We start from the raw sequence: 19,044 nt of genomic DNA on the forward strand, positions 1-19,044 counted from the left end.
GGGGGGGGGATGGGTGGGTGATGACTAGAATCTTGTGGAGGGTCGCTTGTGAGGGCACAGAAGCAAAGGCAGGTGATTGGACGAGAAGGAGAGTCCTAGTTGCCAAGGCAGCAACTAGAGGAGAAGGTCTTCAGTAGAGGAGAAGGTCTTGACTAGAGAAGGATGGAGCTCCAGCTCCGTGCGTTCTCCAGTAGAGTCTGTGGATGGACCCCCAGATATCCCTGCTGAGGTGTCACCCGGGAAAGGCTTAAGCCTTCCCGGGTGCCACCCCTCTGTGCTTCGCTACCCACCTGCCCCCCTGAGCCCTGCCTCCGCCCCCTGACGCCTGCCACAGCCTACTCCACCCCGTCACCGACTCCCCAAGGTGACCACAACATGGCTGCGGCGCCTGTGCTGCTCTTCTGGCTGTTCGTGCTGTGGCTGACCTGGCAAGTGCCGGGCCAACTGGACCCGAGCACCGGCTGGCCCTTGTGGAAGCACAAACTCTGTGCAGACGACGAATGCAGCAGTGAGTGCGCAGGTGGGCGGGCAGCCCAGGGTCTCCGTGGTGGCTCTTTGGGGCCGCATGGGGCTCCGATCCCCAGGTCCCCTGCCCCTTGGGCTGGGCTAGGGGGTCGTAGGATGACGGGTGGGGCACAGGAGTGACAGAGCCTCAGGACCCTGCGTGTGTCCCCTCCAGCTCTGCCGGCGCCCTAGCCAGCCCGCTCAGGTTGCTGAGATGCTGAGCCAATGGTGCAGACTTCACCAGCAGTCAAATTCATAGACCAATAGTGAATGGAGGGCCTGGGGTTGTAGCTCAGTGATAGAGCGCTTGTCTAACATGTGAGGCACTGGGTTTGATTCTCAGCACTGCATACAAATAAATAAAATAAAGGTCCATCAAAAACTAAAAAAAAAAATTAGGCAAAAGCTTAAAAAAATAGTAGTGAATGGGAATCTCAGGGTTGAGAAAGACCTTAGAAGCAACTGGTCCAACTTCTTAATAACTGCATGTTGGACTCCTGCTGTTTAATCAAACGTACCCCAGGCTCATGTAACTCATACTGAAATTCCACCCCTACAAGCTCTCAGTTCTTACTGGAATTCTACCTCATTCACAGAGCCTCAATGCAGGTCTGTATCCAATTCCCTTTAGTCTCTCTTGATATTATTGTGTTCTTTTTAAATAGCTGTCATCTGTCCATTCAATAAATAATTGTTGAGTATCTCTGCCAGGTGCCAGATACTGTGTTAAGCCTTGGCTCATTCCACCTGCAAATCTGCAAACCAAGACTCCCTCTCTTTCAGCTTTCCTAAAATTTTAAACACAAGATTTCACCAGCACTAAATCCATGTTTGTTGAATGTGACCCTGTCTATATATCTCTGGTTTTAAAATTTTCCCTTGAGTAAATATTGTTCTGGTAGCAGTTGTATGGCCATGGAAGTAGTGGAGAGTAGACTGGAGATTGTTCATTTTATAATTGAAGGGTCTAATAGCTCTAATTAGGATTTTGAAGTTTTCTTCTCTGTGTTAATTGTCTTTAGGAGAGCCATATATTCCAGGCACTGTGACTCATATATTTAGTGAAACACTCGATGAATATTGAAACTGAAGAGAGGCAATTCTTATTCTATAGCATAAAATAAAATAGCCATTTCCCCTTTCAATTTTAGAGCTACTTATAACAGAAGGTACTCCTGTTGATGCTGCTGATCCAGAAAACCAACTAGAGATAAAGGTGGAAGAGCCAGAAGATGCCACCACCATACTTTTCTTGTTACATTCATTCTTGCTTTATTTGTCTAAGATGGTAAGTTTGACATAGTTTCTTCAATTAGAATGTTGATTATTTATTAGTTTTTAAGTGGCTTCTGGTCATGAAGTGAAGAACTTAAAATGTCTTTATGAAAATGACTCCTGATCCTTTGAGTAGATAGCTCCTGAAACAAAAGCCATAGGGGTGTGGCTTTAATGGCTACTTGGTTTAGCACATGAGGAAGATTTGCTGTCTACCAAGGCTGGACATTTGCACACCTGTAAAAACTTGGTTCTTCCCCTCAGAATCTTTCATTCTGGCAGGGGTATAACAGCATTCACTTGAAACATAGTAAGATGATGGCAGAAAGAGAGGTATTTATTCGATGGTAGAACATTATTGTCCATAAATGCATTTATTATGGTTGGAAGGGTGATCAATAAGGTCAGAAAGTGGTTGAGATGTGTTTGAAGCACAGGCAAAGGGCAAACAGGAGTCTGACATGTGGTTTGTTGTTGATTAGACAGGCTGGGGTGGTGGGGGAAGCTGGGAGTCAGAAGAAATGTGTTCAGAGAAATGGAAACATGAAGAAAGGATATTTGGGGAGGGCAGGAGAATGTGAATAGTTGGTGTTGTAAAGTGTGAAGTTGGAGGGGGATGGGCCTGTTGGAGAGGCCAGCAAATCTTAAATGAAGTCATGAGCCAAAGTAGCATTAGACCATTAATAGTGGGGATCCTTAGAAAGTTTTAAGAATGAAAGGAATTAGGTTAGATCTGTTTCTTAGAAAGAGTCACTAAAGGCTGATCTTTCTAAAGAAAATCATGATCCAAACAAGACATTTAATCTGTCTAGAAGCTTATCTAAGCATTTTAGGACTTACCTCCCCCCCCATTGGTATTTGTTGATATTGGACTTTTAGAGTTTAATTATAGGAATGAGAAAGCTTTTAGAGGTTGGAGGATAAGATGGTCCTAGGGCCATTGTGACAGTAATCCTCCTCAACTGAAGTTGTTTCCTGTAGGTTGTGTTATTTCAAGGCTTGTGTAAGAAAGATGATGTTGTTGTTTTCCTTGTAAAATGTATAGATTTTGAAGTCTGGTTTCAAATCCCAAGGTTATCATTTAGAAGTTTGGGCAAATAACTAAACTTTTGAAAAAAGTTTTCCTCATCTGAAAAATGTAAATAATGCTTACTCCAATCATAAGAATTAAATGATTTGACAAGGTAAAATGTCTGGTGAGGTGTCTGGCATTTTGAAGGGTTTTACCCCCATGCACCTTCTAATTCTCATGTAGGCAGTCAGAAGGTGGTATAAAGACAATGAATACCTGGGGAGGAAAGACCACCAGGGTGGAAAAGATGTGGTGGGGAGAAACAAATCATTTTTCAGTTGGTTCCATGTTTGTTCATGATGGTGGCAGCCACCTGGGTAAGGGGTATGTACAAGCCAGGCAGTTAGAATAATGATATTTCCAGTGATTAAAGCAGTCTTCCACATTCATAATTTGATTATCAGAATGAATCAGCATCACTTGGAAAGTTAACAGCCTCATGATAAGGGAAGGATTTCTTTATTCATATTTTTAGGTATGCACAGAGCCCTCCTCTAGGTCTAGGTCAGGGGACACAAATGTGGTGCAGGTGTGGTCAGTGATTGTACGGTGATAGGTAAGACATAGGCATGAGTGGCAAAGAAGAGGCACAATGTTATGAGACTGATTTGAAAGATTTCAAAAAGGCATTTTGATGGCCCAGTATGTACAGGACATTGTGCGAGGACTAAAAGAGTCTAACAGGTGTAAGGCATGATTGTGATTTTTGAAAGCCTTAAGAAAAGGACTTAACAAATATATGCAAAAATTATGAACAAGTCAATGTAAAATCTTAAACAAGCAGTATGATATCTGATAGGACTGGAGAGTAATAGGCTCTGATGTGTTTGGGAGATGTGCACCAATCAGATTCATTGATCAATGGAATCTTAGTAGAATCTTAGTGTTAGAAGAAACCTTGGAAGGCTGTTAGTCTAGTTTCTCACTCATTGCTGTTATTTTCTTTACTGTGGCCCTGACGAGTAGTTATGAGGCCTGTACACCAGTATTTCCTAGCATGAGTCACTCTCTTACAAGGCTATATGTTCTTCTGTTGTCTAGTTCATCTTTGTATTGACTCCAAATTTTCCTCCACATGATTTCCTCAATAAAACTGAATTATTTTCTACATAGAAATCCTTTAAATATTTGAAGTTATATCTTAATTTAAAAATTATTTTTAGTATTTTTATCATGGAAACTTTCAAATAAAAGCAGAGAGAATAGTAGAGGACTATAGGTAACCATAACATACTGTACATTTCAGAATACTAGAAGAAAAGATTGTGAAAGTTTTACCATAGAGAAATGATGTTTGAGGAGGTAGATATATTTAACTGATTTAAACGTTACATAGTGTATACATGCATCAAAATGTCATGTTACCTACTTCAATAATTATAATGTTTGTTTCTATGTACTAGTTAAAAAATAAATTTAATTAGAAAAGCTTTAAAGAAAAGCATAGAGAATAGTATAATGAACCCACGGGCCATCACCCAACTTAACAGTAATTCCTTGATAGCCAATATCAGTGAGTTTTTTTTTTTAATTTGTTCTAATTGGTTATACATGATAGCAGAATGCATTTCAATTCATTGTATATAAATGGAACAAAACTTTTCCTAGTTGTACACAACACATGTGTAGTCCTACATGTACCTCGGGTAATGAGGTTCATCTCATTCCACCATATTTCCTATCCCTATGCCCCCTCACCTGTCCTACCTCCCCTTTGCCCAAAGTTCCTCCATTCTTTCCATGCCCCTTACCACCCACCTCACCCCCATTATGGGTCAGCATCCACTTTCAGAGAGAACATAGAGCTTTTGGTTTTTGGGATTGGCTTACTTCCCTTAACCTGATATTCCCATTCACCCGCAGATGCCATAATTTTTTTCTCTTTTAATAATTTTTTCTCTATAAGTAATATTCCATTTCATATATGTACCACAGTTTCTTTATCCATTCATCTGCTGAAGGGTTGGTTCCACAAAACTATGGAATGCTTCACAAATGTGGGTGTCATCCTTGCTCAGGGACCATGCTAATTTTTTCTGTATTCTTCCAATTTTAGTATATGTGCTGCCAAAGCAAGCACATATAACAAATGTAGATACCCATGTAAAAACTACCATAATCAAGATATAGAACAGTTTTTTCACTAGAAAAGGGGTTTCCTTGGGATCCTTCTCAGTGAGAGCCTTTACCACCTGTTCCAGGCAACCATTGATAACTTTTTTTTTAAACTATAGATTCATTTTTCCTACAGTACTGTTTCATATATATGCCACTATAAGTGGACTCATATCTAGGAGTGCAATTGCCTTCTACATTTAATATATGTTTTTATCTTATGTGATACTGTCAAGCCATGCTAAAAAAAATCCACAATCATTTTATACTTCCACCAGCAATTTAGGAGACTTCCACTTGACTTCATCTTCACTAGCACTTGGGCCATTATAGTGGGTATGTCTTTGTGAGTTTATTTCCTGATAATTAATGATATTGAGTGAACTTTTTTTTTCTTTTGAGATAGGGTCTCACTAACTTGCTTAGGCCCTTGATAAGTTGCCAGCATCAAACTTGGGATCCTCCTGCCTCAACCTTCTGAGTTGCTGGGATTACAGACATGTGCCATGATGCCTGGATCAAATACTTCTTCATGAGCTTGTTGACCATACTGTTTTTGTATGTCAACTCTGGCTAGCTGGAATCCAGACTTCTCCCAGCTCAGTGCCAACTGTGGGATTGGTTAGCTTCTAGTTGTCCTTGGCCCTCACAGGTGCTGCTTAGAATGTAGCCCCAAACTGAAGATCGCCTCCATGCAGATTTCTGGAACTCTTTTTCTTGTGGCTTCCATCTTTCTGGTTGTTTTCTCTACATATTTTTGGCTGCTTAATCTCCTGGAACTCTGGTCTCTCTCTCCTCAGTGAGACTGTTATCCCCCATTTGGGTTCCCCTTCCCAAACTGAGGTCTAGAGGGTGCCTCCAGGTAGAATGCTCACCTATTTGTTCTCCTGCTCTTAGGGGTGACAGTTGCATGTCCCTTGTGGATTTCTATCTGAAAAATAGCTCTTTAAAAATATATTTTGACTGGGCATGGTGGCACATGCCTTAATCTTAGTGGCTCGGGAGGCTGAGACAGGAGGATCACGAGTTCAAAGCCAAAAGTGAGGTGCTAAGTAACTCAGTGAGACCCTGTCTCTAAATAAAATACAAAATGGGGCTGAGACTGGGGATGTGGCTCAGTGATCAAGTGCTCCTGAGTTCAATCCCTGGTACCAATATATATATGTAACTTTTTGCAATAATTGAAAAAAATATGTTTGTGGGACTTCTAGGATATATTGTAGTTTTGGTGAATAAATGACATCCCCCTGGTACAACAATTTAACCTGTTTTCTCTATTGCCTTTTTTTTTTTTTTTTTTTTTTTTGGTGGTGCTGGGGATTGAACCTCGGGCTCCATGCATTCTAGGCAAGTGCTGAGCTAACAACCTCAGCCTCTCTCTGTTGCTTTATATTTCTTGGAAATTGGTAGTCAGGTTTAGGTTCAATTCAGAATAGTAAGGTATTCTTCTAGCATTATCAAATGATACCCAAAGGGGCTTGAAATCTTTTTAACTTTTATTTGTCAATATGATGTCATTCATTTAAAAATATTTGGTGTGTTTAATCCAATTAGGAATAGTAATTGTTCTTACCTGATGCTCAATTTCTCCCCCCTTTGCCTTGTAGAAGCCTCTTTATCTTGGCTCCTGGGACCCTTTGCCACCACCTAGTGGTCATTGTTACCTATTTCCCTTGCTTTTGAAGTATGAGATGTTCCAAGTTCATCTTAAACATTTCCTGTCCAGACCTTGAAGGATCTATTTCTCTAAAAGAACTTTGGTTCCTTTCAATAGGAAATGATATTTAGAGGCTACATTCCAAGTACTAGGATTGCTTATTGCTCAAATTGACTGTCATTTGTAGGCCTTTTTAGTGAACAAAGCTCAGAAATATGTGGGGGTTTTTCATCATGTCATTTAGATAATTCCATGAAAATTCAGGATGCCAGAGATTTTATTTCACTTCATCTATCTTAGATTTGTGTTTTCTTTCTCTGATGTTGGAGTTCCAGTTTTCAATGACATCAATATAATTGTTTACAGTCTTGTGCCACTTAATGACATTTTGGTCATTAGTGCATAATAATGGAGCTAAAAAATTCTTGTTACCTAGTATTTTTAATATCTTTTCTGTGTTTTGATATGTTTAGATATATAAACATTTACAATGTTACAATTGTCTACAATATTCAGTATAATTATATCTTATAGGTTTTTATCCCCAAAGCAATGATATACCATATATGAATACCTACGTGTGGAAATGGCTATATTTTCTAGGTTTGTAGAAGTATACTCAATGATGTTTGCACACTGAAATTGCCTAAGATGTGTTTCTCAGAATTTATTCCCATCATTAAGCAACATATGACTATATTTATGTTATTTAAAATACTTTCAGGAATGTATTCCTGAAATGAAATGAAATTCTCTTGTCTTTAAGCTATATCCCACTAAGGTGTGTTTGAAATAACTCATATCTGTGGTTTGTCACCAACTTGATATCACAGATTGTTTCATTTTTGCTTTCAATATTTAGGTATTACTTTCTAAGATTTTTAAATTTATTTTACAATTATTTAAATATTTAGAAGAGCCAAAGTTAATTTGTAAAAATAAGTTGTTTCTGTTTTTTGGTACTGGTGATTGAACCCAGGGCTCCTATCCACTGAGCCACATACCTTGCCTCTTTATTTTTTATTTAGAGATAGTTCTCACTAAGTTGCATGGGGACTTGCTAAGTTGCTGAGGCTAACTTTGAACTTGTGATTCTCCTGCCTGATTTTGAAAGAACTCTAGCTTTTGTCCCAGTTCTGTCTATCCTGATGTTACTCTCTTTTATAGTTAACTTTAAAAATTTATTTCATTATGTATTCTGCTATTAAAACATAAGCAAATGAGAAAAGGGATATGTAGCTCAGTGGTAGAGCACTTGCCTACCATATAAGAGGCCATGTCTTCAATTCCCAGCACCATAAAAAGAAAAAGAAAAGCAAATGATTTTTACATCTAGCTATGGTAGCTTTATATAGGTACTGGCTTCACCTTCCCAACTGAAACAACTAAAATAAATATGAAAAAAACCCACAAACATATAAAATTTGAAGATAAAGCAACATTGAAGATCAATCAACAAAGAATGATTCTGGAAACATAAGGAACAAATGCTATGAGCTCTATAGTTGTCCCAGCTTTTACTATGTTAAGAGATTCCCAAGCCATGACAAAGAAGGGGAAATCAGGCAGAAACAGAGGATACCATGAATTGAGAGATGGTGCTGAGATTCCAGGAAAACCAAAGTGACTGGAATTCACAGGGTGCAGTAACAAAAGAAGGTTGCTACATTGAGAAACAATTCTGGAAATTTGTGAAAGGCTCTCTAAGTGTTCAGCAGGGTATTGATCAGCACATAAGTGTGATGAAACTGCTTAGCAAGTCAGAGAAACAATCTTAAGTGATTAGAAAGAATAGGTCCTAACACAGGGACCAGAATAGCACCTGGAAAAAACTATCTAAGGAAGTTGGGTAGAATAATCAGAAGGGTGTTACCTCAGACTGACTATTACAATTTATGTCATACCTAACAAATATTCAGACCCAAGAGACTCAAATTGTTTCCAGTAATTTAACTGTATACAAAATATTAAGAACAGTAATTTGTAATGTATGGCATCGAATCAAAGCTTACCAGGCATGCAAAGAAGCAAGAAAAATACAATCCAAAATGATGAGAAGAATCATCCAATCAAAGCCAACTGAGATGTTAGAATGAGGTAATGACATTTTTTAAAAAAGTTATTACTATTATATTTCGTGTGTTAAAAAGGTAAAAAGAGATATAGAAGATATATTTTAAGAAAATCAGACTTCTAGAGTTGAAAATATATGATAAATACAGTGGATGGGATTAATGCCAGAATAAGCATTGCGATGAAATTGTTAGTGAACTTGAAGACATAGCAAGAGAAGTACCCCAAATGAAACACAGGGAAAATTTCTTCTGTTAAAGAAAAGTGAACCAGAGCATCAGTGAGCTGTGGGGCAGTTTCAAGTTGAGCGATAAGAGGTATTCAGAAAAATATCTTAAGAAATGATGGCCAAAAATTTTCAAAAATTTGTGAAAACTGTATATCTGCAGATCCAAGATATTAAATGGAACTAGAGTACAAAAAGCATGTAAAGCTATATCAAGGTATATTATATCATAAATAAATTGCTCAAAGCCAGTGATAAAGAGCAATCTTAGCAGTTAAAGAAGACACTTATGTAGAGAAGAACTAAGGATGACATCATATTTCTTGTCAGAAATTAGGCATAAGAGAATATAGTGGAGTGATACCTTTAATATATTTGAAGAGCAATAATGTTCACCGATAATATCATGCCCAGTGAAATATCTTTCTAAAATGAAGACTTGTACTGACATACAAGCTGAAAGAATTCACCCTACACTTGCACCAAGACAGCAGATGGAAATAATGGAATAAAGGAATAAAGAAAATGGTTACTGTGTGCATAAATGTTTAAAATAATTTTTCTTATTTGAACATTTTAAAAAGTCATTGACTGTTCAAAGACAAATATCAGTGTAGTATGGGACTTAGAAAACATGTAAAGTAAAATACATGACAACAGTATAAATCTCAGAAGGGTAGTAACTATTGTAATGTTATTATTGAATATGTGAAGTAATATAGTATCATCTGAAGGTAGATTGTGACAAATTAAAGATGTATATTCTAAACCCTGAAGCACTAAGATTAGAAAACAGAGTTATAGCTTAATAAGCCAATAGAGGAATCACTAAAAATACCGATAGTGGTATTTCTGCAAAAGACAGAAAGAAAAGAAAAAGAACAAAGAACAGAAGGAACAAATAGAAGATTATATTAAGCTTACACCTATGTACAGCAGTAATCATATTAAGTGGAAAGTATTTAAATACATCAGTTAAAAACAGAGATTGTCATATTGCCTAAAGAAGCAAGACCCAAATAGACGTCTAAGGGAATAACACTGTAAATAGAAAGACACAAAGAAGTCAAAATTAAAATGATTGAAAAAGGTATCTCATGTTAAACACTAGTCAAAGGAAATCTGGAGTAGCCACATTAAACCAAAAGAGGTTGTGGGGCAAAATACATCATCAAGACTAAAGAAAGTTATTTCCTAATGATAAAGGAATCAGTCAAGATTATATAATAAACCTAAATGCTTGTACTTTTAATATTAGACCTTCAAAATACCTGAAGTATAAAAATTGATAGAATTATGAGGAAAATGATGAATATAGGATTACATTTAGAGATTTCAATATCCTCTCCTCAGCAACTGGCAGAAAACAAAAAATAAAAGTAAGGCTGTAGAAAGTGTGAATGACATAATCAATCCATCTATTTGAAATTAATTGACATTTATAGAAAACTCCCAAAGACCTTAGTGCACGTGGAACATTTACCAAGATAAACTATATTCTGGATCTTAAAAAAAATTATCAGTAAATATAAAACTATTCAAAGTCAGTCAAAGCTTGTTCTCTGAACACAATAAAATGAGAAATAAATAATGGAAAAATCTGGAAAATTCCCAAATATTTGAAAACTTAAGTGCCAGGCTGCACTTAAGTTTATATATATTATAAATGAACACACAGTACATTTATTTTTATGTGGTGCTGGGGATCGAACCCAGTGCCTCACACATGTGAGGCAAGCACTTTACCACTGAACTACAACCTTAGCCCCCACTGCTAAATAATTTTTGAGTCAAATAAATCAGAGAAGAAATTCAGATTTTGAGTTGAATAAAACTGAAAACAACATATCCATTTGTGCAATGTCACTAAAGCGTTATTGGAAAATTTATAGCACTACCAGGCCCAGATAGCTTTATTAAAAAAGAAGTCTCCAGTCATTGACTTTAGTTCCTACTATGAGAAACTAGAAAAGGAAAAATAAGTTAATCTCCAAGTAAGCAAGAAAAAAAGATATAATAAAGACCATAAGTCAGTGAAATTTTTAAAAAGGAAAATAAGAGAAAATCAATGAAACCCAAAGCTAGTTTTTTAAGATGAATAAAATTGATCAACATCTAGTGAGGGAAATATAAGAGGAGACACAGATTACCAATATCCGCAATCAGAGAACGGATATAACTACAGATTTCACAGATACTAGACTGATAATGGGGATATTATGAACAGTTTATGTTAATTAACTTGACAATTTAGTTGAAATAAAGAAATTCCATTTAAGCCACAAATTGCAAAAGTTCACTCAAGAAAAACAGACAACTTCATAAACCTTGTTGACTATTAAAGAAATTGAAGGTATAGGTAAAAACCTTTCTACAAAGAAAAAAATATAAGACCAAGATAGCTTTATTGGTGATCCAATTAAACCTGTAAGGAAGAAATGGTACTAATTCCTAATAGTATTAGTAATACTAAACCCTTATAGAATATTAAAACAAGAAAATATTTCTCCTATGAAGCCAGTGTTATCACTACACCAAACCAAGATAAAGATATAACAAGAAAAGAAAACCACATACCTCTCATGGGATCTCCAATGAATCTGTACAGAAATTCTAAACCAAAATTTAAGTCAAATACAACAATATGTAAAAGGAAAATACATCATAGACAAAAACTAGACTGATGATGGGGATTTATGTCAAGAATCCAAAATTTATTTAACATTTGCAAATCAATGAAATTTACCACATTGATGTACCTAAAAGCACAATCTTTGTGTTTAGCTCAAGAGATACAAAACAAGCATTTAAAAAATATAGCAGAGGGGGGAAATCTTAGGGAGTAATATTGGCCAAATTATATTGTTATTTTGTGTGCATGTACAAGTAGGTGACAATAAATCCCATCGACATGTTAAATAAAAAATCAGCCCTGATTATTATTTAAAAATTTTTTTAGATGTTGATTTTTATTTTATTCACTTATTTATATGCGGTGCTGAGAATCGAACCCATTGCCTCACACATGATAGGCAAGTGCTCTACCACTGAGTATCAACCCCAGCCCCTCAGCATTGATTATTGATGTAGAAAAACAACAACAAACTAGGAATAGAAGAGAGCTTAAAACATCCTCTGAAAAAATGCAGCTAACCTCATACTTAATGGTTGATAATTGAATACTTTTCCCCAAGATCAGAAACCAAACAGAGATGTCCACTCTCATTACATCTATTCAGCATTGTACTGGGGTACAGTAAGGAAATAGCTAGTGTACTAAGGCAAGAAAAAGAAATAAAATGCACACAGATTGGAAAGGAAGAAATAAAATTCTCTTTATTTTCAGATAACATGAATATATATAGATACAATCTGGTATGATCTAGAAAAAAGCTATTGCTATTGTAAGGTTGACAGATAAAATTTACATCTAAAAGCAATTATATTTTCTATACATTAACAATGAATAATTAGAAATTGAAATTTTAAAGATTTCCATGTACAATAGAATAAAAATATGAAGTATTTAAACATAAACGTGGCAAAAACTAAAATGTATATATTAAAAACTATAAAATATTGCTGATAGAAATTAAAGAGAACCTAAATGGAGAAATATACCTAATTTATGAGTCAGAAGACTAAGATGTCCATTCATCCCAGTTTAATCACAGAGTCAACATTATTCCAATCAAAATCCCTGCAGAGTTTTGTAGAAAATGACAAGCTGATTGCAACAGACCTAGAATACGTGGCTTCAAGACTTAATCTAGGCCTGGGGATGTAGCTCAGTGGTAGAACACTTGCCTAGCATATGCAAGGTCCTGTGTTCAATCCCTAGTACCATACGAAGAGGAAAAAAAGAAAAAAAATATTCTAAAGCTACAGTAATTAGGATTGCAGACAAAACATTGGAATAGAGCCAAGAATTCAGAGATAGATACACAATATATATGGCAACAGTCATTGACAAAGATGGAAAGACAAGTAGAGAATGGAAAGTTTTTTCAGCAAATGGTACTGAAATTACTGCATATTTATATGGAAAATATTGATCCATTCCTTGCATTAGACACCTGAATTAACTCACAGAATTAAATATTAAACTCAAAACTACAAAACCTCTAGGAAAAAAATAAGAGAAAAAAATTTTTTTGAACTTAGGTTCGGCAAAGATTTCTTAAATTTGACAACAAAAGCATTAAAGAGGATTTGATAATGTGGGATTCATCAAACTAAAACCTCTGTAATTCAAAATACACTTTGAAGTGAATGAAATAGACAAAACACAAGCTGGGAGGAAATTAATGTAAAGCATTTATCAAGCTTGCATCAAGAATATATGAAGAGGGCTGGGGATGTGGCTCAAGCGGTAGGCACTAGCCTGGAATGCATGCGGCCCGGGTTCGACCCTCAGCACTACATACAAACAAAGATGTTGTGTCCACCAATATCTAAAAAATAAAAAAAATATTAAAAAAAAGAATATATGAAGAACTCTTAGAACTCATTAGAAAAAATATAGTCCTGTAAAATAACACTTCATCAAAGAAGATAAACAGATAGTAAATACATTAAAAATGCTTGACATAATTATGAGGGAAATGAAATTTTGAAGCATAAGAGTTACCACTACACACTTATTAAATATCTAATATTAAAGACAATTGTGCTGAGTGGTTGGAGAAGAGATGGAGGAACTGGATGGGTACACAGCTGGTGGGGATATAAAGTGGTAGAATCACCTTCTTAAAAAGGTAAACATACACCAGTCATATCCAACCATTCTTTTCCAAAGAAAAGATAAGTTATATAGCAATAGGAGGAATTTTATATCATTGTTCTTGGCTATTTTATTTGTAAAAGCCCCAAACTGGAAAAAAAAATCCAAATGTCTATCAATAGGTGATAGAAAAATTGCGGTACTTACATATAATGAAATGCTACTCAGCAATAAAAATAGATGATAGATAAACTGATGTAGATGAATCTCAAATTATGCTGAATAAGAGAAGCCATAGAAAATACAATATATTATCCCATACACATAAAACTTGAGGAATACAAAGCGATCTATTAAGATAGACATTTTGCTGGAGGAATGGGAAAGTGGGGGGCAAGAAGGAAGGGTGACAAAGGGCAGAATTACCTAGAGAATGAGAATATTTTTGGAAGTAAAGGATGTGTATATTATCTTGAGTATAATGGTGATTTCATAATTTCATGTTAAAATTTATCAAATTGCACACTTTAAATACATGTAATTTATTGCATGTCAATTTTACCTCAAAGCTATAAGAAATAATATATTCATCTTTTTTCACTTTCTAAGACACAAATAGTATTCTATAAATATTTTTTCTCTACTTCATTTTTAAAAAATGTATTCTGGAAACCAGCTCTTAGCAGTATTTAAAATTATTTTCTTTCTTCTTTGGTTTATTCAACAACTTTCATTGATGACGGTTGTTTCAGCCTTTTCTGACCATCTTGTATTATTATAATTAATGCTTGAATTACATAGTTTTGTAAATACAAGTTTTAAACATTTGTTGTTGTATTCCCAGTATCTTTAGAAGTTAGGGATGGGGGACTATAGCTCAGCAGTAGAGCACTTGCCCTAGATACCCTTCCCCAGCACTGAAAAAGTTAAAAAAAAAAAGTGGGATTGTTGAGTTAATAGGTAAATATATAAGCAGTTTTGGGAGATGTTGCAAAATCTCATTCATAAGGGTTGTATCATTTTGTATACTTATCAGCAGTGTCTGAGAATTTGTATTCCCCCACATTCTCTCACCTACTGAGTATGTTGTCAAACGTTTGGATCTTGCCAATGCAAGTGAAAAATGGTATCTTGGTGTGGTTTAATTTGCATTTTGTTCATTATGAGCTAAGCAGAGCATGTTTCCATATGTTATAGCTATTTGGATCACTTTTCCTGAGATCTGTTTATTTCTTCAGCCCATTTTTGTATAGGTTTGCTGGCCATTTTATTTATAATGTTCTTTATATTTCAGGAACATGATTCTTTAGACAATAATATGTTGCAAATATTTTTTCTCAGGTTGTCATTGTCAAACTGCGTGTGTGTGTGTGTGTGTGTGTGTGTGTGTGTGTGTGTGTGTAGCAGGTTTAGATACAGCCAGGAAAGATTTTTTCAATGAGACAGGTTTTGCCCACTCATAATACATAGAAAATTTCACCCAATATTTTCTATTACTTGTTTATTTTCTATTTTTACATTCATGTTTCTTATCCATTTGAAATTTATCTTTTGAATAAGTAGAGAAAAATCCAATTTTATAATTTTCCATGTGGTAACACTACTTATTAGAAAGTCTATTTTCCCCAAACTAACTTTTATTGTACCACAAATGTCCAGTTGGTTCTGTTTCTGGATTCTCTATTCTGTCCCACCAGTCTTTATGTATTCCTGGGCTTGGACGAGGGTACATGAGTGAATTATATAGTCTGCCCTCCCTGTACCCTTCATTGCTCTTCTTTTTCAGTGCTTTCCTGCTTATTCTTATTCTTTTGAATTGAGTATATTCAACTTGACGACAGATTTTTAAAGATCCACATATGTTCATTCCCTCCCCAAGTTAAACGTCCCCAGTTTCTTCAATTTTTAGCACGTGCTGTTCAGGGGCTATTCAGGATTCTGTTCTTTTCCACGAGTCATGCAACCTTAAAATGTGGCATCCAGAAATGAAGCCACCGGCGTGGGGTGATAATGACATGATTCCTTAGGGTAAGGCTTTTTAAAAAGAGTGTCATTGGGCGGAAAGCGCCTGCGGTGGAGGAAGGCAAAGTTCACTCCCAGTACCCGCCCCCTGCATTGGGTCCTTCGAAGTAGGAAACGGTGAAAGAGAGGGTCCTGTGCTGCTCTGCAGGGAAGCGTCGCTTCCACTCACCTGTCCCTACACCATGGACTCAGTACCTGCCACTGTGCCTTCTGTCACTGCTTCCCCAGGGGACCCGGAGCTCCTGGGACCCCTGTGCTCTACGCAGCCCTCATAGCCAAGCTACTGGAGGTGATGGTCCCATTCCCAGGGAGGGACCCCAGCTCTGGCAGGCAGGTGGCTGAGTTCTGGCGGAGTGGGTGCACTGACTGTCGTGGCGGAGAAATGGAGTGTGTCAGGCCCAAGGCAGGCAGGACGTGACTGTATTGTTAAGGGAGGCCGGTGAGAGTGTACTTGAGCTTTCCACACTTGCACTTTTTTTTTTTTGACAGAATAGAGGTGACAACCTCATGGTATGTTCTGAAATGCAGCCAACAATCCAAACAGCTAACGTTACTACAGGTCTTTTCCCTACGGAGACTGCTGGGGAATTGGGCCCAAATGACAGTTATCTCCTATTACGTGTAGAGGGCGGTGAAAACAGGGAAGAGTAGGCAGGTGTTTACTGCACTGCCTTTGAGCAACCATTTAAAATTAGGCTTTGAATTTTATAGAAGGATATTAAATTCAGAGAAGTTTATCTAAGCCAGTTTTCAAGAGTTGTCTGAAATTACATGTCACTTATCTGTTTAATATAAGAGTGGAATGGAAGTAAGATTTAAAACTTATATCATCATTGTTTTTATTTGTTGCCATAAAATTAATTAGTTCTTTCATATATTTAAGTTTTTGTCTTAAATGAATTTTTTAAATTATAAAAACCAGGTTATCTAAGAGAAAAGAATGATCCAGAGGGATTTTAGCCAGGTGTTAGACAATGTGATGATATAGGGCCTGTTACAAACTGGAAATGTATGCTCAATTTAAAGTATTTAGATTTGGGCTGGGGTTGTGGTTCAGTGGTATAGCGCTTGCCTAGCATACATGAGGCTCTGGGTTCGATCCTCAGCACCATATAAAAACAAAACAATGTGTCCATCCTAAAACTAAAGATACATAAATAAATATTTTAAAAAAAGTATTTAGATTCATTATACTTGAAAACACTGCAAGCGAACAAAAAATATGAGACTGCCAGTATCTTCTCTCTTGAAGAAGCTATTGGAAAATATTGAGGAGGTGGATTTCTGATGAGGAGGTTGGTTTAGAATTACCATGATTCTTTGTGACTGTTTTGTTATAAATTTATGGTTTCCCATTTCTTCTAATTTGTCTGTTTCAGCTGTTTACTACATTGCCTGATGATACTCAACCTGAGCCTGATTTTTATGGACTACCATGGAAGCCTGTAGTTTTCACTGTTTTCTTTGGGATTGTATCCTTTGCCATTTTCTTTTGGAGAACTGCTCTTGTTGTGAGTAAATTAACTTACTTATACCTTAGCACATAAGCACAAGGATTATTTTATATAGTCACTGCCCCCCCCTTTTTCTTTTTCAGTTGCTAAAACACAAATTAGTGGTTTAAGTCAAACTAACCTTATAAAATAATTTAGTGTGGGTGCAGTTGGTAGAACTGGTAATTCTTACAGCCATCCTGACCAGTAGTTTCATATGTATCAGAAGTCTTAAAAGTGGGATAAAAGATGGGATAGGTTAGATAAATATCCTTTTATGTAGCATATATGTCTAGTAATCTATCTTAAAGAAATAACTATGCTTTGAAGATTTTGGTAATGTTTCTCAATGGAACAGTGTATTAGATTGAAGACATAGCACAACATAATTCATTTAGGGGTTATTGTATGTTCGATTAATGGAATAGTAGGCAGATTTATTTATTTCAAAGCTTTGAGGTACAGAAAATGCTCACAATTAAATGTGAAGTGGGAAAAAAAAGCAGAAACTAAGATTTAAATGTTGATGAATTGTATGTTAATATAAACACATATAAACAGGGGGAAATGCTGCAAAGAAATACAGGGAGATGAGATAATTTTTCCAGTCTTTTATATAAATTTTTCCCAGATTTTATGATTTGATCATATGTTCAGAAAATACCTTTTTATTTGGAAGTACAGATTATGTGTTGTCCAAAAATCCATTAAATGTTTTGTTCATTAAGTCTTTTTTTTCTGAGCAGAATTAGTCTATCTCTGTGTATGTGTGTACATATATGTATAAGTATGTGTGTGTGTGTGTATGTGTATATATATATGTGTGTGTGTGTTTATGCATGCTTATGTTTGTACTGTAGGTCATTCTGTTTCATAGTTATTTAACATAATTGGAAGAAAATTATTTTAGGTAAATGGACTTTGCATATGAAAAGCCTAACAGTTAAAGAGGCCAAAAGCATTGGATACAAATCTTTTCAAATCTGAGTGTTCTTTTTCTGATTTCTTAATTATATCAGACATATCTTAAGATAAGTTTCCTCTCCTTGTACAATTGAGTGTAAAATCTCTTAAAAAGTATTCCCTTCTTAAATAGAAGAATTGTTTGCCTGGATTCCTGTGAGGAATTTTCTAATCTTATTGAACTTTTTCTCAGCTAAAAGGAAAAAGGAAGTAGAAGGATAAAGAGAAGGGAAAAACATGAAAACATTTTATATTTCTCTCTCTTGTTTCTTTCATTTCAAGAACCCTGGTACCTGTTTCTCTTTTCACTAGGTTATGTGGGATCTGGTTCCTAGCTTGTTGCTCCTCAGTTTCAGCATTTGACTTTGGAACTTTAGTCCCTACCTAAGATGACTGCTTTTATGCCACTTCCCATTTTCCTCTGTTGTCATTTTGAGTAAAAGGTTAGCAAGGCTAAGACATTAAAGAAATGTTCATTTCTTTCTGTGTTGGAGTTTTCTGAATGCAATTTCCTACTACAAAGATCCCATGGATGATCCATAGACACATCTGAGTATCTCATCACCATTTATAACATTTGAAAGGACAAGTAATATGCTAAGTTACAAAGAAATTTAGTGATGTTTTAAAAAAATTTCTGCTTAGGTTTTATTATCAGGCAGTTTATTGCTGTCTTTTGGAAATGATTATTTTTGTCCTTTCCAGAATATGTTAATTGTCATTTCTCTTGTTGCTTCTGCATTTTCTTCTAGCAGTCTTCCCTTTCAGATTTCTTGCTATATATTTAGTGGTTTGCAGAAATAAGATGATGAGGACTCTTAGTTTCTAAATTCAGCCAATAGCCAAATTTAAATTGGAGTTCTAAGATGTTTTCTGGTGAGTGAAAGTGGCATCTTAGTACAAAGATTATGCCTTTAATAT

At 35.9% G+C, this 19,044-nt stretch overlaps 2 protein-coding genes and 1 non-coding gene across 5 annotated transcripts in view; 1 reads left to right on the forward strand and 2 right to left on the reverse strand.

The window, feature by feature from the left end:
* Positions 1 to 19,044, forward strand: part of LOC144376232 (transport and Golgi organization protein 1 homolog) — a 43,784-nt gene that overhangs the window by 7,728 nt on the left and 17,012 nt on the right. For 2 of the 3 annotated variants that reach the window (XM_078043092.1, XM_078043093.1), the window contains exon 2: positions 17,047 to 17,178. In XM_078043092.1, the coding sequence (XP_077899218.1) occupies positions 17,047 to 17,178 (132 nt within the window). Of the gene's footprint in view, positions 1 to 1,655; positions 1,793 to 17,046; positions 17,179 to 19,044 lie in introns of all 3 variants that reach the window. The other variant, XM_078043094.1, reaches the window with a different exon arrangement.
* LOC144375672 (axin interactor, dorsalization-associated protein-like) overlaps positions 1 to 19,044 on the reverse strand; it is a 92,632-nt gene that overhangs the window by 7,422 nt on the left and 66,166 nt on the right. The gene's annotated exons all lie outside the window — the stretch shown is intronic.
* LOC144376557 (U6 spliceosomal RNA) lies at positions 4,825 to 4,931 on the reverse strand. Its single transcript, XR_013437142.1, has one exon. It is a non-coding gene; the product is annotated as a U6 spliceosomal RNA (small nuclear RNA).

The sequence above is a fragment of the Ictidomys tridecemlineatus genome, chromosome 3 (genome assembly GCF_052094955.1).
Source record: "Ictidomys tridecemlineatus isolate mIctTri1 chromosome 3, mIctTri1.hap1, whole genome shotgun sequence".
NCBI lineage: Eukaryota > Metazoa > Chordata > Mammalia > Rodentia > Sciuridae > Ictidomys > Ictidomys tridecemlineatus.